The sequence below is a fragment of the Dasypus novemcinctus genome, chromosome 21 (genome assembly GCF_030445035.2).
Source record: "Dasypus novemcinctus isolate mDasNov1 chromosome 21, mDasNov1.1.hap2, whole genome shotgun sequence".
NCBI classification, from domain to species: domain Eukaryota; kingdom Metazoa; phylum Chordata; class Mammalia; order Cingulata; family Dasypodidae; genus Dasypus; species Dasypus novemcinctus.
The window spans coordinates 37786414-37809189 of record NC_080693.1 but is presented as its reverse complement, the minus strand read 5'-3'; the positions used below and the strand labels follow the sequence as shown (position 1 = coordinate 37809189).

General features: G+C 38.0%; 1 protein-coding gene across 1 annotated transcript in view; it reads right to left on the bottom strand.

The window, feature by feature from the left end:
* The window catches only part of ATAD5 (ATPase family AAA domain containing 5), a 58284-nt gene extending 40664 nt beyond the window's left edge, over positions 1-17620 (bottom strand). The window contains exons 1-6 of the mRNA XM_004454880.5: positions 17477-17620; positions 12263-14184; positions 11078-11186; positions 5596-5760; positions 4447-4570; positions 3392-3473 (exon numbers count right to left, since the gene is read on the bottom strand). Of these exons, the coding sequence (XP_004454937.1) occupies positions 3392-3473; positions 4447-4570; positions 5596-5760; positions 11078-11186; positions 12263-14184; positions 17477-17542 (2468 nt within the window). The 5' untranslated portion in view covers positions 17543-17620. The remainder of the gene's footprint in view (positions 1-3391; positions 3474-4446; positions 4571-5595; positions 5761-11077; positions 11187-12262; positions 14185-17476) is intronic.
* Positions 17621-22776: the final 5156 nt, after the last annotated feature.

Sequence of the window (22776 nt, the reverse complement as noted above, 5' to 3'; positions counted from 1 at the left end):
AAATAGAAGAGACCACACGCCAATTCATTTTCAGACAAGCATAAACCTGACATCAAAACCTGACAAAAACATTAAAACTACATACTAAAACCTCTTATGAATACAGACTAAAAATCCTTTTAAAAATTAGCAAATTGAATTCAGCAATAATCAGAAAGACTAATAAATCACTACCAAATAGAGTTTATCCTAGAAATGCAAGGTTGGTTTAAAAATAGAAAAAAAATCAATCAACTATAATTCACCATAGTAACAAAATAAAGGAGAAAAACTATAGAATCATCTCAATAAATGTAGAAAAGCATTTGACAAAATTCAACAACCATTCAAGATAAAAATTTGTAGCAAACCAGGTATACAAGGCATCTATGAAAATACTATAGGAAAGCAGACATGGCTCAGCTGATAGAGCGCCTGCCTACCACATGGGAGGTCCAGGTTTCAAACCCAGGGCCTCCTGACCCATGTGATGAGCTGGCCCATGTGCAGTGCTGATGCGCGCAAGGAGTGCCATGCCACACAGGGGTGTCCCCCGTGTAGGGGAGCCCCACATGCAAAGAGTGTGCCCAGTAAGGAGAGGTGCCCAACGCAAAAAATGTGCAGCCTGCCCAGGAATGGCGCCACACACACAGAGAGCTGATGCAGCAAGATGACACAACAAAAAGAGACAGAATCCTGGTGCCACTGACAAGAATACAAGTGGACACAGAAGAACACACAGCAAACAGACACAGAAAGCAGACAGCTGGGGGGTGGGGGTTGGGGGGTGGGCAGGGAAGGGAAGAGAAAAAATAAAAATCTTAAAAAAAAAAGATTTCATTAAGGAAGGCAGACAAATAAATGACTAATAAGCACATGAAAAGATGCTCAATATCATTACAAAGGAAATTAAAATTAAAACTACTATGAGATATCCCTACATGTCCATTAGAATAGATTAAATCACAAACACTGACAATACCAAATGTTGACAAAAATGTGGAGTACCGTTATTATCCAGTAATGAATATTCTCTAATAATGACTGAAGTGACAGATGCACAACTACATGATTATACCAAATACCACTGATTACACACTTTGGATGAACTGTATGCTTTATTAATATGTGCCAAAAAAATTGATTTTTAAAAAATGTGGAGCAACTGAGAAATCTCATACAGTGCTGGTAAAATGCTACAACTACTTTGTATAACTATTTTTAAAAACTGCCAAAATAAAACATGCACTTACCATACAACCCAACCATTCCACTTCTGGATATCCATACACACAGACTCCTACATTAATGTTCATAACAGCTTTATTCACAGTGGCTTAATATTGGAAACAACCCAAATGTCCATTACCAAGTAAATGGAAAGACAAAATACGGCACATTATACAATGGAAAACTACTCAGCAAAAATGAAGACTGACAGGGGAGTAGGTAGGTATAGCTTAGTGGTTGAGCACCTGCTTCCCATGTATGAGGTCCTGGGTTCAAACACCAGTACCTCTTAAAAAAAAAAAAAGAATGAATTGATTGACTTAACAACATGAATATATCTCAAAATCATCATGCTAACCAAATTTTAACAAAAGTCAATATTTTCAACTCGAAACAGGATAAATCCAAATAGATGCAAACCATGCCTTAATATCAAACCATTAAATGTGAAAGATAAAGAGAGAGTTCTAAAAGCCACAAGAGAGAAGCAATAGGTCACATATAAGCTGGACTCAAGAAAATTAAGTGCCTTAATCTCATCAGAAACCATGGAGGCAAGAAAGCAGTGGGAAGACATATTTAAAGTGCCAAAAGCAAAAAAAATGGCCAACCAAGAATTCCATATCCGGCAAAACTGTCTTCTAAAATGAGGGAGGGATTAAGACATTCCCAGATAAACAAAAGTTGAGGGATTTTGTTACCATTAGACCAGCTCTACCAGAAATGCTAAAAGGAGCTCTGTAGGTTGAAAGGAAAGGACAATAGAAAATTGACTGAAGCCACATGAAGAAATAAAGAGCACCAGTAAAAATAATGACATGGGTAAATATAAATACCAGTACTATTTTATTTTTTATTTGTAACTCCACTTTTTACTTCCCACACACCTAAATGGTAAACACATAAAATATAATAATAAATCAACGATTTTGGACTCATAATGTATAAATATGTAACTTGTGACGAGAAGTAAAGTTAGGGACCAAAGGGGTGTAGGAACATAGTTTATGCATGCTATTAAAGTTGGTATCAAAGGAAACAAGATTATTTTAGATTTAAGATGTTAAATTTAAATCCCATGGTAACCACAAAGAAAAGAGAGAATATGCAAACTCAGAGAGACAAATAGTAGAGTACAGGTTATCAGGGGTAGAGGGCAGGGGAAATGGGGAGTTAATGCAAAATGACTATAGGGTTTATTTTTGGGGTGAAGGGAAAGTTCTGGTAATGGATGCTGGTGAGAGTACCACATTGTGATGTGGTACCCACTGGATAGTATACTTGGAAAGGGTTGGGATGGAAAGATTTATGTGGTATATATGCTTCTACAACGTAAAAAAAAAAAATAGAAAGAAAAACTAAAGAGATAATGATAATTAAATGAAATACATGATACCGGATGGGATCTAAGAATGAAGAAGGAAAGGCTCAAATGGACATTATTGGGACTTAAGAAAAAATTAGAATATAGAATATAAGGTTTATATCAAAGTTAAATTTCTTGAACCTGATAACTGTACCTAAGATGATTACATAAGTGAATATCTTGTTCTTAGGAAATGTACATGGAAGTACTAAGTGTTCAATGAGTGTGATGTGTGCAACCTACTCTCAAATGTTCAGAAGATAGATAGGTAGATAGAAACATAGACGGACAAACAGATAGATAGATGATACAGAGAAAGAATGACACGGCAAAAGTGGCAAAATGTTAAAATTGGTAAGTAGGTTTCTATTATTTTTGCAACTGTCCTGTAAATGTGAAATTATTTCAAAATAAAAAGTTAAAAAAAAAAAGGCAGAACAGATGTAGCCTTGTCAATAATGTCATCTTTTGGGAGCAAATGTAGCTCAAGTGGTTGAGCCCCTTCCCATTTAAAAGGTCCTAGGTTTGATCCCCAGTACTGCCTAAAAACAAAACAAACAAATGAAAAAACCAACTCAGGTGAGCTGGTGTAACTCAGTGGTTGCACACTGGATTCCACATGCAAAGTCCTGGGTTCAATCCCTAGGCCCGGTACCTCAAAAAATTTTTTTTCATTAAAAAAAGAAAATGTCATCTTTCAAAATGGACTTAATAAAGCTTCAAATGATAATTTGCGTGATTTATCAAAGTAAAGAAATAAATATAAACTACATTCCATAAAACATTTTGATATTATAAAATGTATATTGAACTGACCTGTTTTCATCGAAACCAAGGCTAGGATCAGTTGTTTTTTGAGCTTTTCTAGTAAGAAATAATGGAGCAACTTTCATTTTTCCTTAGAAAAATAAAAAACTTAGATTAGTATAAATGTTTACCTCCTCTAGCTACTTTCAGAATTAAATCTCTCAGACAAATATTGTATGATCTCATTGATGTGGAAGAATTAGAATAAGCAAATTCATAGTCAGAAACTAGAATACAGGTCACCAGGGGCTGAGGTAAGTAGGGAATGAGGAGTTAATGCTTAACTGGTATAGAGTTTCTGTTTGGGATGATGGAAGTTATAGTAGTGCATGGTAGTTAGGGTAGTACAACACTGTGAATATCATTAACACCACTGAATTGTGTATTTGAAAGTGGTAGTGGTAAAATGGGAAATTTTAAGTTGTATGTATGTTACCAGAATTTAAAAACAAAACAAAACCCATAGAACTTTACAACATGAAGTGAAGCCTAATATAAATTATGGACTATAGTTAATAGTATAATTATAATAACATTGTTTCATCATGTAACAAATATAACACAATAATACAAAATGTTAGTAATAGAGAAAATTGTATGTGGGGGGGTTATATGGGAACTGTACTTTCTGCAGTTATAACTGCTATAATAGAAAAACTTATAAATGATAATATCTCTCCTTTTTTTAGGTGTTTTTTTAACTACAGATTTCTACTACCCACTTTTGCGGACTCTTATTCAATATGTCTAGGGAAGAAACTAAAGATATAAAATATTGAAAATTTACCCAGATGATTTTGATAGTCAGCCAGATTTGGGAACTCACTAGTTTAAGTGATGAGAAACAGAAACACAGAAATGCAAAAAATTAAAATGCATTCAGTTTTCTGTTTTAAAAACTCTTCACTATATCATAACTTAATAAAATAAAAACTATAATTAATACAATTAAAATTTACAGTTTATAAAGCAGGAGATTAAATTTGTATCATGAGAACAGTTGGAACAGTAAAGTTTCCCTAACACATTCACACTTTAAGATAAATATTACTAAATCTATTTACCAGGTACATTTTTGGGAGATTTGTTGAGGCTTCTTCCTAGCACATTATTCAAACACTGAAGTTTCTTTTGATTTTTCTCAGGATCCTTTAAAAAAGTAGGACTTGATTCTACTTTTACAGAGTTCTAAATAAAATAAGAAAAAAGTTTTAAAAGTATATAATAAATTTAATGCCAGAAAATCTTTCAAAAGGATTACAGTGATAGAAACCATAGACAGTGATAGAAACCACTGTAACTCATACAACTCTAAGGAGACATGATCTGACAGACAGAAAAAACGTGATGTGAATGGTAGTCAATGCTTACATCATACAAGTTCACGTGATGTCAAAGTGTGAGTTTATTATAATCATGGACCATTTTAAAGGTGGAACTAGTAGACTGCACTCCAGATAAAAGAACCAATAAAAGCAAAGTTGCAGAAATTCTGGTTATCTTCCTTTTAGAACTGTACATCCTTGAAATGTATTATATGAAATGTTATTTTCATACAGTCAGAATACATTTATTGAGCCATCTACCATGTATCAGGCACTATAGCAGGTGCTAGAAATAGATAAAAACTCAAGATTGGCTTTAAGGTAACTCCAGAGTAAGAGGGCTAGTCTATGTGTAGATAGTTTAACTAGTTATAATACAGTATGGTGAGGGCAATACTGACTTAAAATACAAGAAAAACCAGGAAAGTACATTTATTTGCCCTGAAGCTATCAGCACAGCTTTCAAGAGGAGGTGGTAGCATCTGTCAGTATCTTAAACACTGAGTAGCAATTCCTCAGTTAAGACAGAATACCCAGAATGGATATTTCAAGCGAACACTAGAAAATGAATAAAGTAAAACTTGCACCACTTGTTTGGGGAGAAATGAATAATTTAGTGTGACTCGAGCAAAGAGTATGTGTATGGGTTCTGAGGTATTTTTTGAGGAGCAGGAAAAGTTCATTTAGCCTGTGAAGGATTCTGAATGACTTAATAAGGATTTGGACTATATTTTGAAGGCAAAAGGGCATCAAAGGCTTTTAACACCGAATTATGTTATTCTTTTCTACCATCTCAAGGCTATCTTATATAACTTTATAATGGTCTCCTTCTCTCTCTGAAAGCAGAATAGGACAGAACTTACAATAATTAATATTTATAATACTTACTTCTGTTTCTGACCAGTTCTTCCTTTCAGGAAATGTCTGATGCCTACAAGAACGCCTTAAAGGTATTGTTATTTCTTCAGTAGCTTTCGACCTACTAATGTGTAAGGCTTTTGCTTTTTCAATTAATTGTTTTGCTTTTGATATATTTTTTGAAGCCTTATTTGCCTAGAAAAAGATTAGAAATATTAATTTAGATTACTAGTAAACATTTTTTATGTAACAAGAGAAAAAATATATAATCACTAATCACATTACATAAAAGACAGTTTGTCAAATCTTACCAAGGTACTTTAAAGTGTGTCCAGTCATGCTTGTTTTGCCTTTATTTCTTACTTGAAATTTATGACAATAAATATAATTACGTGTGTGAAAAACACCCAGAGGGATGTCAATAGAGGCAGTATAGATTAGAATTGTTGGTTATTTCCCCACCATCTTCATGGCATCTATTCTTTTATTTTAGTCAGCATATTTAGGCAAAGCACTTTACAAATATGAACAAAGAGTCTACTGTGTGCAAGGCTCTGATTCAGACTCTATAAAGGGAATAATATTACAATATATGGATTTGACCTCAATTTATATTAATAGGGGAGAAAGACCAAGAGCAGAGAGGTATAATATCTTTTCTTTATCTTTGTCATTTACTTACAGTTTTTAAATTTCAGAAGGCATTAAAACAACAGCAATTCTAAGCATGTCTATGATACGAAGTTTAAAAACTGCACTATTTGGAAAAATAATTTTTTCCTCCTTTTATGTTCACTTACAAATTCATAGGATAAATACCCAAAGATGGCAAACCAGGTAGGTTTATGTAGTTACTTTTCACAAAAAAGTAGAAATACTTTGAGACAAATATTTACTACAGCACTAATTAAGTCTACTACTGAGGATACATGGACTCTTAAGAAACTCATGGTTGGCTCAACTGATAGAGCATCTGCCTACCATATGGGAGGTCTAGGGTTCAAACCCAGGGCTTCCTGACCCATGTGGTGAGCTGGCCCATGTGCAGTGCTGATGTGTGCAAAGAGTGTCATGTCAAGCAGGGGTGTCCCCCACATAGGGGAGCCCCACGCGCAAGGAGTGCGCCCTACAAGGACAGCTGCCCCATGCCAAAAAAGTGCAGCCTGTCCAGGAGTGGTGCCGCACACATGGATAGCTGACACAGCAGAATGACACAACAAAAAAGAAACACAGATTCCTGGTGCCACTGACAAGAATGCAAGCAGACACAGAAGAACACACAGCAAATGGACACAGAGAGCAGACAACTGTGGGGAGGGGAGAGAAAGAAATAAAAAATAAATCTTTAAAAAAAAAAAAGAAACTTATGGGGAAGTGGATGTGGCTCAAGTGATTGGGCTACTATCTACTATATGGGAAGTCCAGGGTTTGATTTCCGGGGGCCTCCGGGTGAAGGCAAGCTGGCCCGCACGGCAAACTGGCCTGAGTGGAGTGCTGGCCCGCATGGGAGTGCTGGCCTGCGTGGCAAGCTGGCCTGAGCAGAGAGCTAGTGCAGCAAAATGATATAACAAAAAGAGACACAGAGAAGAGACAATAAGAGATGCAGCAGACCAGGGGGAGGTGGCACAAGAGATTGAGCCCCTCTCTATCCCTCCTGAAGGTCCCAGGATTGGTTACCAGTGCTACCTAAAGAGAAGACAAGCAGACACAGAACACACAGCAAATGGACACGGAGAGCAAACAACAAGTGGGAGGGGGATGAAAAATAAATAAATCGTTTTTTCAAAAAAGGAAAAGAAACTCATGGTGGGGAGTGGATGTAGCTCAAGTGGTTGAGCGCCTGCCTCCCCAGTATGAGGTCCCAGTTTCAATCCCTGGTACCTCCTAAAAACAAACAAACAAAAATAACTCTCATTGCGGAGTGGATGTAGCTCAATGGTTGAGCTTCCCATGTACAAGGTCCTAGGTTCAATCCCTGGTACCTCCTAAAAAAAAAAAAAACTCATGGTGAACCTTAAAAATTGATAATAGTCAGTCCTATCTACCTGTCTAAAATAAATGCTTGAAGTGTTACATGTACTGAACCAAAACATTTGTAGTCTTTGCTTGTTAGTAGTAGAAGAGCTTTTCAGAGACTCTTCTACCAGGCAATGGCTCTTCATGAAGTCAAAAGTTGAAATGTTAAAAATTTTTTATTAGGTATTTTCAAAAAAATTTTTATTAGTTCTTGCCAACTAGCATAAGATAGAAAATTAAGCAGTAAATCATTTTTTTTACAATCCCTTCTCCACTTCTCTGACTGACAACATCAGAGCATAAAGCAGCATGAGGGAAATAAAGCATAAAATAATTCCTGCTCTCCTGGAGTTTACTATCCAACAGAAAAGGAACTACTGGTAGCTAATTTGGCTAGAGGTTATTAGGGACAGTTTCATGGAGATAGTGAAGATAAAGCTTATTAAGTAATTAATAGCTTTGGTAGTAGAAATTAAGGCATTCTAAGAACTAAAGGTACAGATGTGCAGCAGTCCAAAGACTATGAAGAAAGCAAGCTCCTTTGATAGGGTATATCAGACCAATGATAGGCTTTAAGGGAATCCATGAACCAGTGGAATCTGCTGGTAAATTTTGTGCATGAAATTTTCTAGGCAGAGGGTCAAAAGCATTCATAGTTTCAAAGGAGTCTATGTTGTAAGAGACATCTTAAAAGTTTATATTGGAAGTCCTTGGCAATCAACTTGAAAAAAACAGGGTGGGTTGAGAAAGAACTTTTAGATGAATCTAACTCTTTCAAATTTGACCGTCACTTAAAACTTTATACAGAGAGGATGGAATTGTGTCCCCCAAAAGACATGGTTAAGTCCTAACTCTGGTCCTATGAATACGAACTTATTTTTAAATAGGATGTTTGAAGATATTATTAGTTGAGATAAGGCCAAACTGGATTAGACTGAGCCCTAATCCAATATGACTGGTATCCTCATAAGGAGAGGAAATTTGGACCAAGTAATAGGAAACACAGAGAAAGGGAGAAAAGGTCATGTGACAGGGGCAGAGCCAAGGGACATCATAGATTGCCAGCCACCACCAGAACCCTAGGAATTTTGCTTGAAGCAGGGTCCTGTTAACATCTTGATTTCAGAGTTCTTCAAGACTCCAGAATTATGAGACAAATGAATTTCTGTTTTTTAAGCCAACTAGTCTGTGGTACTTTGTCACAACAGTACTGGCAAACTAAATCAATGCATAAAAGACTGAACCCAAAGTCATTCTTAAAGTTGTTCTGTAATCTCTGTTGCAAAAACTGCTATGAAAATGAGGCACTTAGGATAACCAGTTTAAACCCTCATTCTCATGGATGCTTGAAAAAAGTCTCTCAGAAAATTACTAGGAATATCACTAGAGCTAGTAAATAAGCCTGCATAAGGCTTCAAATAACACCAAGAATCCTATGGTAAGAGATTCATAGATTAATAGTACAAGATAAAATGAATGATCTAAGTAAATTTGGATAAGAGACCAAATTTGGATACATTTGAAATTTATCTTGCTGGAAAACTATTACTGAATCACAATTCTAAGCAGTACATGCAGCAAACCAAAGCACAGTATTCCTGAAATTAAAGTCAAAGTTATCCTCTGGAATTAAATTAGGGAATATAAAACATATGGGATATAGTTCATCTCAGAGACTTTAACCTTTAGCTGCAGTATGACTCTCTGGATTCCAGAGTGTTTTCCAATAGGCTAAGAAACATCTTTCTAACAACTAATAATGGTGTAACTCTGGGAAAGTCACTTGCCATAGTCACACATAATCTGCATGCTTCCTCAACCCGTGGACCGCAGTTTCTTCATCTATAAAACAAGATCTATAAACTATAAATAATATCTACATTATGAGATTAATGATTTATGTACTAAGAACAGTGCCTGCAACATGTAAAAAAAAAAAAAGATAGCTGTTAAATAAAAATGAAAAAATAACCTCTGTAGCAGTGGTTTTCATCCAAGGATTATCTTGGAATTACCTTGGTAGCTTTAAAAAAACACATGTGTGCCTACATATCCTAGATAGAATCTGATTCTCTCATAGTGGGGACAAGCAGCTTATTTTGTAAAAGCAAATAAGTTTTTTTATATATCCCACCTCTACCTTAACAGCAGATTTTCAACAAGGGTTGATTTTACCCTCCAGGGGATATCTAACAATGTCTAGAGACACTTTTGGTTGTCCTAACTGGGGAAGTGTGGGTACTACTGGTATATCATGGGTAGAGGCCAAGGATGCCGCTAAACATCCTATAATACAAAGGACAGCTCAGTATAACAAAGAATTATCCAGCCCAAAATGTTAACAGTGCTCAGGTTGAGAAATCCTGCTTTTGATCCTCTAATCTATAGAAATAAAACCAAAAATCTAATCATGACCTATAGATAGTCTTAGGGAAAAAAATGACTAGAATGTAACTCTCACTAAGAAAGCTTTTTCTGGGAGGCAGATGTGGCTCAACTGATAAGAGTGTCCGCCTACCAAATGGAGGGTCCAGGGTTCGATCCCCAGGACCTCCTGACCCGTGTGGTAAGCTGGTCCATACACAGCGCTATCGCGCACAAGGAGTGCACCCCGAAAGGACAGCTACCCTGCATGAAAAAAACACCACACGCACACAGAGAGCTGACATAGCAAGATGACGCAACAACAACAAAAAAAGAGACGCAGTTTCCCAGGGCTGCTGGATAATGCAAGTGGACACAGAAAAACACACAGTGAATGGTCACAGAGAACAGATAATGGGGAGAAGGGAAGAGAAATAAATAAATCTATAAAAAAAAAGAAAGCTTTTTCTAAGTAAACTATACAATGTCCTTATCAACTGCTTTCCATTTCACAATAATATATCTTGATATCTTAATTAACTAGAGAAATGGAATAATAGTGAAAATAATTTAGGATTGTGGTTAACATAACCAAACTATGAAATTTGTAAATCTTATTTTGGCTAATGATTTCTTTTTTTTTTTTTAAGATTTATTTTATTTATTTCTCTTCCCACGGCCCCCATTGTCTGCTTTCTGTGTCCGTTCGCTGTGTGTTCTTGTGTCCACTTGTATTCTCATCAGGTGGCACTAGGGATCTGTGTTTCTTTTTCTTGCGTCATCTTGCTGCGTCAGCTCTGTGTGTGTGTGGCACCACTCCTGAGCAGGCTGTGGTTTTGCGTGGGGTGGCTCTCCTTGTGCAGGGGCCACTCCTTGTGCAGGGGGCACCCTTACATGGGGGCATCCCTGCAGGGGACGACGCTCTTTGCACACAGCACCACTGTGTATGGGCCAGGTCACCACATGAGCCAGGAGGCCCTGGGTATTGAACCCTTGGATCTCCTATATGGTAGGGGGATGCTCTATCTGTTGAGCCACATCCACTTTCCAGCTTATTATTTCTAATAGTAGCTGTTCTGTTTTTTTAAGGTAATAAGATACTACTTAAAGGAATCTCTAATATTTCAATTACCTTTCTAGACTGAGAAGTAAAATCTCCATCAGGTACTTCAGATTTCTCAGGTCTTTTCTTAGATTTTTTCTTAGATTTTTTGGGAGTATTGATTCTGGTGAATTTCATCCTGAAAAAATAATATTGTGTCAGAATCTCAATTAAATTAGAGAAAAGAATCAAGTAGGGCTCCAAATTTAGGACTATTCAAAAGCAGAAAAGGAATAAAACCTTCCATCAGTTTCAAACTACTGGTTCAAAAGAAGCCAAACTCAGTGTTAAACTCTTGGAAAATAAGACACAAAAGGACAACTACTGTACAACTGCATTGCTATGAACCAAATATATTGTGTAACATATTGTATAATTCAAAAAAAACTTATAGGTATCCAGTACACATTTAATTGAGAAATGTATGTTTCTCTTCAACTGTGTTTTACTTTTTAGTTTTTAATTGTTTATATTTTCAATTATTAAATGTACAAAACAAAGTTTTTTAAAAAATTTTAATAAACAAATAAATATTGGCTATTAATATAATCATTTTTTAAAAACTTGGAAAATATAAAATTATTCATTTAAAAATAATCTTTGAAGAAAGTTAGCTCCTATGATCACTCATCTATTAGCCAGAACCAGAATGCAAGTACAGCATTCAGAGTGTGATGTCTCAAGTAACCTAAGAAATTAAAGTGCTACACTTTTTTTTTTTTTTTTAAATGGTACTGGGGCCAGGGAATGAACCCGGGACCTTGTATGTGGGAAGCCAGTGCTCAACCACTGAGCTATATCAGCTCCCGAGTTGGTTTTTTCATTTGTTTCCTTGTTGTTTGTTTTTAGGAGACACCAGGAACTGAATCCAGGATCCCCCATGTGGGAAGCAGGTGCTCAACTACTTGAGCCACATCCACTCCCTCATAATTTATTCTTAATCTCATGCTCATTAATTACACAGAATTCACATTTGAAGGATATTTCTCAAGAGATTAGCAACAGTGAACCAAAGGTTTAAAATTCAACTAAAACATACCTAGAACTCTTTTGAAATTATGCTTAAACGTGGAAAACAAGCATTTTTGAAACGCCGTTCTCTTTTTCTTACTAAATAAGTTATGTTTTAGAAAAAAATAATATGCTCTGATGCTCCAAGTATTTTCCTGCCCAGCTATTAAATGTAGAATAATACAAACAAAAACAAAACTTTACCTAATAGGGCTCTCTGAATCAGAGGATAATGTTATTAATTCTGCTGTATATAAGCTATGCTTTCCTGATAAAATGGCTGCTTTTGGAGTAAAAGCCTTTACTGGAGTATCCCATGTGTCTTCAGTATCAGAATCTCTAATGATCACTGCAGTAGGTGTGCTGCTTTTCCTTACAGATCTTCTGGTTGATTTGGGTGTGGAAACCTTTACCAAGCTGTCTTCAGGTTCAGCTTTATAATGAATTACTTTGACATCCTTAACTGGTGTGCTGGTTTTTCTTGATGATTTACTATAGTTACATAGAGAGGAAACCTTTAAAGGGTTATCACTTGCTATACCTCTACAAACAAGACTTTCACTCTTAAATAATGTGCTGTTGTTGAAAACTTCTGTTTTCTTTTGTCTTAAACTCATTCTAACCCTATTTTGATTTTGCTTAGCTTTTAGGGAAAAGGTTGTTTCTTTCTTTTGAGTTTTTCCCTCTCTATTTTCAACTGGACTAGCCTCAGTAGCTAATGTTTTCTTACCCTTTTTCTTTAGCTTTTTACTTTTCTCCTTAGGAAAACTTCCTTTATCAGGGTGCGGCTGTGAATTGCCATTATTTAAACCCATTTGGATATCAGAATTTTCCATGACTTTTTTAGAATTATTGTCTTTTCCTTCCTCACTTAAAGATTTTTCATTAAGGTCTTTCTGCTTATCACAAGATTTTTTAGCCCCATTTTTAGATGCATCAGATGCTGGCTGTCTAAATGCTTTCATAAATTGTTGTCTTTCTTCTAGAGTGCATTTTGGTTTTAAAGCTTCAGAATTTCCAGCTTCCAGCACTGCCAATTCTAATTCTTCCTCCTGTATAACAACATTAGATTTTCTTTTCTGAATTGTCTGTTCACTCTCAGGATCAGATAGACTACTTTCCATTTCAATTTGCTTTTGTTTCAAGAAAATTGGAGGTATTTTCACTGTCTTTTTAGGGGGTATAGGATGAACTTGTGCAAGAACAGTAACTGTCTTAAAGAGTACCTGATGGGAACTTTCACAGGTTTCTGTATCACTTATACAACCATTTTTTACTATTTCTTCAACAATTTCAGATGGAACACAAATTGACATTGTAGAGTCTGGTATATGTTCCACTGTGTTTTCCTTGTGACTTTTTAAAAATTCCTCATATGAGACAGTTATTGTACTATCATTTAGCTGAGCTGTTTTAGTTACATTATCTCCAGGATTTGCATCATTTGCCATACTCTCGAATTCATTAGTTAGGGAAGATGTTATTTGTTTATTATCTTTACCATCTTTTTTAAGGTGCTCTGGTTCCTTTGCCAAAACAAAACTTTCAGATAAATCTATTTCATCCCTATATTTCCTTTTTCTCATTTTTTTGCAATTATTTTTTGTGGTGCCTTGTTTAGGATTTACTTTTTCTGAAATTTTTTTGGAGGTCATAGTGCTTGACTGGCTTTTGATATCTTCAAAACTTTCCGCAAGTACCTCTACATGTTTCTGGTAGAGCAAAAGAGAAGTACTGCTTTCCACAAAATCATTATTTAAACTAGGGTCTTCTTTGCTATCATTACTGTTAATTTCAACTGGAGATTCATTTTCGGGTTTAACATTATTGAGTTGATGAGATAAATTAACTCTCTTTCCTCTCTTCTTAAATTCTTTATTTGAGAACATTTCCAAAGGTGTTTTACAATCTTTGCCACTTCCAGCAGGCAACAATGACTTTGTCTTACACCGTCTTGTTGATTTGGTCTTCTCATTTATTGGCGAAGTTTTTTTAAAATAATCCATAATATTATTAGATTTTGGTGGAGAGAAAACCCTATCTCCAGTCTTCCCTATTGGTGACAAATATTTGGTAATTGTCTTGCAGGAAGGTCTGTCGTCATCTTTCCTTCGTTTTTTACATGGCTAGTGATATAAAAGAAAAAAAAATACTTATTTCAAGCAAAATAATACAAAGTATAATTTTTTTTTGGAGGTACCAGGGATGGAACCCAGGACCTTGTATGTACAAAGTAGGCATTCAACAACTGAACTACATCCACTCTACCAAAATATAAATTTAAACATCAACCTAATATTTTAAGTAATTGGATAAAGAATTAGGTTACAAACCTGATATATTGGCAAGAACATAGTATGTGAAGTTAAACATATTCAAATCTCAGTATCACAACGAGTTGCACATTTATATTTATAATTGTGTATTTTTCATTATATGTAATGTTCACACTAAAAAAAATCCCAAGGCACCATACTTATGAGTATATTTATTAATCTCTCTTGGCCTCTGTTTACTCTATGAACTGTGAACAGCACACCCATTTTACAGAACTTGAACACATTAGGTAAAATATGTCAAGTCTGATATATGGTAGGGACATTACAAATGTTAGTTCCATTTCTTTTTTACTTTTTTAGTTAAGGAGAAACGCATTATCCTAACTATATATGTATATATAAACAATAATACAATGAAGAAGCCTAGAATGCCGAAATTTACTAATTAAAGAGAAAATATATTGAAAGATCACCAGAACACTTACCACAAATCTAGTATTTTAATTTGCTATTAAAAGTTACTATTTTCTAGATTAGTGATTACACTCACAGTATCAAGGTGACTATAATACTAGGCATGACTACCTTTCTGTTGGTCATAAATTAGCAATTTATATAAGAGAAACAAACATCATCGTATTGGTTAAAAAAGCACCACTGGTATTTCTTTAATTTTCTCTTCTCTCCTTGTTAAAATAAACTTGTCAGACTAACAAAGAAATTTTTAAGGAGGTAAGTAATGGATAGGGGAATAATGATAGGGGAATTATACTTCTGGAAAATTAAATTGCCTTATAAAGCTATCAAGATTAAAAGTAGGGAAGCGGATGTGGTTCAACAATTGAGCTCCACCTACCAAATGGGAGGTCCCTGGTTCAGTTCCTGGTACCTCCCAAAAAAGACAGCGAACTGGCATGACAGGAAGGTACAGCAAGCTGATGCATCAAGAGACACAAGAAGAAAAACAAACAAGAGACACAATAAAGCAGGGAATGGAGGTGGCTCAAGCCACAATAAAGCAGGGAATTAGGTGCCTCCCTCCCACATCAGAGGTCCTCCTAAAGAAACAACAAAGACGAACAGACACAGCAAGTGCAAACAACATGGAGGTAAGGAAAAATAAATCTTTAAAAAAAAAAAAAGATTAAAAGTATAGTCTGATACAGGAATAGGCAAGCAGGTTTAATGGAGTGGGTTAGAAAACCCAGAAACAGATGCATAAGCATGTATTTAAGATTAAGTATGTAATAATGTAGCATTCAAGTTAATGGGAAAAGAAGTAAATAAATAGTATTGAGACAAGTTTCTAATATAAAGCAAAATAAATTCAGATAGAGTAAAATTGTACATGTTACAATGACATCATAAATGTACTAGAGGAAAATGCTGATGAACACTGATATAATTCTGAGATGGTATTAGAGGTATTATACTATAGGCTTTGGCGTCACATCTACATTCAAGTGTTGACTCCAACATCTACTAGTTGTGACCTTAAGTAAATTAACTTCTTTTTCTAAAATACTTTTTTTTCTTAAAATTTTTTTATTTTTAAATAATTTCAAACTTATAGGACAGTTGCAAAAGTAATAAAAAACCCATATAGAGAACTTCAGTGTACTCCCCCCGATATCCACCATTTTTTTAAAAAGATTTATATTTTATTTTATTCCCCCCCCCATTGTCTGCTCTCTGTGCCCATTTGCTGTGTGTTCTTCTGTGTCTGCTTGCATTCTTGTCAGGGACACTGGGAATCTTTGTCTCTTTTTGTTGCATCATCTTACTGTGTCAGCTCTCCATGTGTGCAGCGCCACTCCTGGGCAGGCTGTGCTTTTTCCCCGCAGGGCGGCTCTCCTTATGGGGCACACTCCTTGTGCATGAGGCTCCCCTATGCGGGAAACACCCGTGTGGTGTGGTGTGGCATGGCACTCGTTGCACGCATCAGCACTGCATGTGGGCCAGCTCACCATACGGGTCAGGAAGCCCAGGGATTGAACCCTGGACCTCCCATGTGGTAGGCGAACGGTCTATCAGTTGAGCCAAATCTGCTTCCCAAGATCCACCAGTTTTAACATAGTACGAAATTAACCTTTTTATTTTCTTCTCCTGTCTAGGGACTTCATCACAGGGTTGATACTAAGCAGTATTAAGCAATGTTTATAAAGTCTTTACCCTTACCATATTAAAGATTAAGTGTTGAAATAGGCTTTCTAAGCAGGCCACTAAAAGTAGAAACCATAACCAAAAGGTTAATAAAACTGACCAGAAACAAATCAAGAACTGTGTAATTCAAGTACCAAAAGTGCTTCTTCACACTTGAGACAAGCTGAGAACTGCCTTGATTTAGCAAATTGGTATGAGCATGACAACTATTATCAAGTATACAGAAGTCACTGGACTCAAAAAAGAAGGGGTCACGAATAAGGGATATACATCTTGGCTCATGTCAAGGACACCAGGATACATACTTCAGTTAGAATGCTAGAGGGAGATGAAAAGAGGTAAAAAATATAGCAACTGTCAACCTTAAGACTCTAGTCCACTACTTCATTGCATCAGAAGCTCTTTATAAAGAATGCTTAGTGCATTTCACTGAAACTTGATAAACACATGAAAACATCAGTATGCCACTCCGGACTTCTACCTGCACGCTACACTGGACTTTTCATTGCAGTATATTAAGATCTGGCTCCAGGAGAAACACTTCTTATTAAATACCTTATTTAATTCCAGTAGTAACATATAAGTGGCACTCCTAGAACAGGTAGGATAGGCTAGCTGAACTTTAAAGATCCTTGTTAACGCTAAAAGTTCTATGATTCCATATCATGAAACCGGCAACTGACCCTGGGACCCTCCTTGACAAGTCGCAAGTCCAAAACATTATGTTCCATCAACATTTCATGATCTGGTAGTTGACCGTACCATCCTAAATCCTGATTTACCGTGACTCCCTAAACATCTCACAATCCCAATGTTTGTCAGGAGAACTCTACAACGAAACAGTCCGGCAATTTTTCCACACTTTGGGGTCTCACCACGTCCTTCCCTTCCCCTCAGAGATGCGAGGTCGGGATCACCTTCCACCCACCCACCCCTAGGAGCCGGAGAAAGGAACTCGACAGACGCTCCACCGCACCTCAATTACGTAGTCCTTCACCGGAGGGGGAGCCGCCGCCGCCGCCATGGCAAGGACCCCTACCATGCTCCCTGCTCCCCGGAATCCTGGCTCCTAGGACCTCTCGCGGACCGGACGGGCCTGCCTGGAGGCCATGGAGGCTGCGGGCTCCGGGAGGAGCGCGGAGCTGGGCCGCGAAGTCCGTCTCTGATTCACCCGCGCCCACCGGCACGGAGGCCCGGCCGAGCTCAGCCGAGTCGAACGCGGGAAGAGGCGGTGAGAAAGCGCGGGCGGCGAGATCCCTAGGGCACGGCCGGTAAGCACGGGGTGCCGCCAATGCGGGCGCTCCAGGCTGAGCGTTCGGGACTACTGGGGTCCGGACCAGCCGGGAAAGCCAGCCGAAAGGAGATCGGTCCTGAGAGCTTCCCAGAGAGTTCTTGTCAATTGGGTTTTCGCGCCGTCCTGAGCGCGGGGGGCGGAGCACAGTGTTGCTTCCCGAGGCCTGAGCAGACGGTGAGCCGAAGCAGCCAAAACACTTCCCTTGGCGAAGCTCCCAGAGTGGAATCACAGTATCGTGGACTTTAAAGCCGGCGTATATTTTGAAGATTGCAAAGTATGTGTCGTATATCCCAGTTTCACATATGAGGACCTGACTTGACTTGAGACACCTAGTTGGTGATAAAATTGAAAACTTAAACTCTTGGGAGCGGGTGTAGCTCAGTAATTGAGTCCCACTTCGCTTGTAGGAAGTCCCCGGTTCAATCCCGAGTACCTCCTAAAAACAAAACAAACAAACAAAAAACCTAGACTCTTGACACCCCACACTGGTCCCTCTTTTTAAGTGGAAATTTGGAAAAAGAAATAACAGTTGACTATATTACTATCACCCAGAATAAAATTTTATACAATTTTAATTTTTTGGCGTGACTCCTACCTCGAGATTAGCCCATTTGGGGTCCGAAATTTCAGCTTTACCTTTATACCCCGAATTCGGCTAAGAGGATTTTTTCCCTCGCGTTGTTTTTGTCCTCGCGAATAGCTAGAAGTCCAAGGTCCTCGCCTCAGCTAGTTAGCTTATGGTCGGTTCTCACAGGATACCAGTAATTTGCTGGTTTGTAGTAATGATAACCTTGTGTATCATTGACATTGTTTTCATGGATTTCTTTAGTCTTTTTTCTTTTCCACGAAAGTTGCAATTTAATATTTGTCTGAAAGCATAGTTTTTAACTGAAGAGTATGTAAGAGCTGAAACTTAAAAGGACACCATCAAATAATGATGGAAAGCCACCTTGTTAGGTGTTAATAATGCAAACTGCTCTTATAACCCAGGCAGTGTTATGAACATTGTCTCAAAAAAGAAAGAAGAAAAATAGATGAGAGAATACAACCTTTTCCTTTGACTTGCACCCCTAAACTTGGTCTTCTTTCAGAAGTAGCCACTATTATTCATTTGGTGTGTACCACTGCAGTTTCTTTTATACATATACGCATATGTGTATCCACAGGAAATCTTTAGTTCTCTTTTTAGTTACCAAAAATAAATAAATAAATTGTATCGCTGTTACTATCACTCAGTAACTTGCTTTTTTCACTCAGTATTGTTTCTAAGAGCTATCCATGATGCATGTAGATCTCATTCATTCCCTTTCATTCCTGGGTTTTGTATCCAACTCCTGCACCCCACTTAGTTATCCATTTCCGAAGTGATGGACATTTACGTTGTCTCCAAGTTTGTTTTTCAAACAGTGAGGTAATGACTATTGTTGCCCAGATTCTGAACACATATGTAGTGTTTCTCTAACATAGACATCTAAAAGTGAATTGTAGGTATGTCTCCAGAGCTTTTTATCCTTCTTGATTATTAGACATTTGCACTACATTAAGTTGTGAAGCATGTACCCTGAGTTTGTTTCTAGATATATAGTTAGCATTTCATACAACCTTTATTTAGGAGCTCATGGTATATATAAATTTTAAATTAAACAAACTCTTGTATTTGTATAGCAGCGTAGAGTTACAGTTTGCCTGTGCCATTTCAGAATACCTTCCCCATTTTTTTTCATTACCCCTGCTTTTTTATTATTTTTTTAAAATCAAAGTAATGCCTACACTCTGTTAAAAACATCAAAAAAACTTGAAAGAATAGCTGAGCCCTGTTTCACAGTCCAGATCTCTTTCCCATGGACAACCACTTTCAACTCTTAGCAATATAAATATCTTATTTTTTACTATGTAATGTATTTGTACAGCTGTTTCTTGACTTAACTGTATTAAACAGTATTCATTAACTTCCTGTTTTGATTGAGGATTTAATTTTCTTATAACACCACTCTTCACACTTTCTCTCCTTCCCTCCCAATATAGTATGGGAATTTTTAAAATTAAATCACTCATTAATGTTTGCATTTTTTAAAAAGATTTATTATTTATTTATTTCTCTCCCCTTCCCCCCATTGTCTGCTCTCTGTGTCCATTCACTGTGTGTTCTGCTGCATCTGCTTGCATTATCCAATGGCACGGCATCTCTTGTTGTTGTTGTTGTTGCATCATTTGCTGCATTAGTGTGGCGTCACTCCTGGACAAGCTGTGCTTTTTTCAAGCAGGGCAGCTCTCCTTGCACCTGGGGCACCCCTACCTGGGGACACCCCTGTGTGGCACAGCACTCCTTGCCTGTGGTAGTATTGCACCTGGGCCGGCTTACTACATGGGTCAGGAGGCCCTGGGGATTGAACCCTGGACCCTCCATATGGGAGGCAGGGGCTCTATCAGTTGAGCCACTTCTACTTCCCAATGTTTGCATTTTTATGACTATGTAAATATTGTTTACGCCTAAGACAAGTGGTTTACTTTCCCAATTTTTTGCTTTTCCTGAAATTATTAATTACCTTTTTTCCCCATTATGCTTGTTTCTATGTATCTATTACCTATGGCCAAGGATGAGAATCAAAATAATCAATAAAAATGTGGATTAAAAAACTAATTAGGGAAGCGGACTTGGCCCAATGGATAGGGCATCAGTCTACCATATGGGAGGTCCCTGGTTCAAACCCAGGGCCTCCTTGACCCGTGTGGAGCTGGCCCATGCACAGTGCTGATGCACGCAAGAAGTACCGTGCCACACAGGGGTGTCCCCCACGTAGGGGAGCCCCACGTGCAAGGAGTGTGCCCCATGAGGAGAGCCGCCCAGTGCGAAAGAAAGTGCAGCCTGCCCAAGAATGGCACTGCACACACCGAGGGCTGACACAAGACTACACAACAAAAATAAAAGAAACACAGATTCCTGGTGCTGCTGATAAGGATAGAAGTGGTTACAAAAGAACACACAGCAAATGGACACAGAGAGCAGACAACTGGGGGGCGGAGGGGTTAAGGGGAGAGAAATTAATTAATTAATTTTTTGAAAAAAGGACTAATGAATCAGAATAGATTCTGGCACTTAGGGCTAGAGGAAGATCCAGAGAGCCCTGCTGTGCCAGACATTAACCCATTAGTTGCTGGATCCTGGGGAGGTTGCAGGTCTGGGGAGTCTTCTGCCTTGTCACTGGGTGTGTTAGTCAGCCAAAGGGGAGCTGATATGAAATACCAGAAATTGGTTGGTTTTTATAAAGGGTATTTATTTGGGGTAGGAGCTTACAGTTACCAGGCCATCAAGCATGAGTTACTTCCCTCACCAAAGTTTATTTTCATGTGTTGGAGCAAGATGACTGCCGATGGCTGCGAGGATTCAGTCTTCCTGGGTTCCACTGGGCTCAGCTCTTCTGTTTTCGCCTCAAGGTTCAGCTGTAGACTATCAGGCAAACAGTTCTGTTTCTCTCCCTGGGGCTACAGTTTTAGCATCAAAATCCAACATCAAAACTCCAATATTAAAAGCTCTCAATTCTGTCCTTTTCCATGCCTTTTATCTGTGAGTCTCTACCCACCAAAGGGTGGGGACTCAATGCCCTACTGGCACTAGAGGTTTACATGATTATTTTATCAAGTAAACCTATGAATCCAATATAATCTAATATGCCCTGAGGAAAAGATCAGTTTACAAACATAATCCAATATTTCTTTTTGGAATTCATCAATAATATCAAACTGCTACACTGAGGGACTCCCAAATGTCAATATGAGATGATCTTTTCTCTGGGACTATTCAGTTTATCCTCCAATTTCAGGGAACTTGCATGTGGCTAGGGGCTGTTGAGAGAGGTCATCTAACTGCATGTAACAGAACCCTGGACCTAGAAGCTCTATCTCTGATTTTAACTAATACCTCCCTTTTTCAATCCCATACCTCACTGTCACCTTTTGTAGTATTCATTCCATAAATACCATGAAGTACCTACTATGTGCCAGGCACTGGGAAACAGCATGAACAAAACACAAAAATCCCCAGCTTCCTAGAGTTTACATTCTAGTTGGAAGGAACATATAATAAAATAGATAAATGGTCCCTTGATACTGGTGACTATGCTTATGAGACTATGTGCTTGAAATTTCAACTAGGCCTAGAGCTGCAGGTTGCCTAAGAGTTACCTCCTGAGAGCCTCCATGTTGCTCAAATGTGGTCACTCTCTAAGCCAAATTCAGCATGTAAATATGTAAATGCACTACTCTCCCCCGCCCCCCAGTGTGGGACTTAACTCCCAGGGATGAGCCTCCCTGGCCCCAAGGGATTACTACCAAGCACCAGCTGTGATACAACTAGAAAAAGACCTTGAATAAAAGGGGGAAATGGTAAAGACAAATGAGTTTATATGGCTAAGAGACCTCAAAATGAATCGGGAGATCATCAGAGGGGTCGCCCTTATGCACATCTCAGCAGGAACTCAGCAACAGCCAAAGTAGATACAACCCCAGGTACTGGTACTCCTGAGGGCTACAGAGATACCCAGGTCCTCTGGTCATGAAAGATGGCTCTGGAGTCCAGTGCCTTGTCAGTGGGCCCTACTTTGTAATTTGTGCTCCTAAGTGTGATGAAGTTGGACTCGGATGTGACCTCTGTACACATGCCTCTTCTGTCACTTTTACTGAACTTGTGGTTGGCACTGGGGTTGGTATATGCTCAGGAGACTTGAATCTCTGGACTGTCCATGTGCCAGCTGGGCCCTGAGCCTCAGAAGACTTGCAACACCTACTCTCTGGTTTGTTGGACTTACCCAGGTCAGCTAACAGGGAGGTGAGAATGGTCAACCATCACACCAGGGAACTGAGAGTCTACAACTGCAAGCAGGAGAATCCATCCATCAGCCATGCCCCTCTTGATTTAGAGGTGGAGTGGACATTGCCATCCCAGGTCCTCAGGATGGAGGAATATAATATAGATTAGAGTGGAC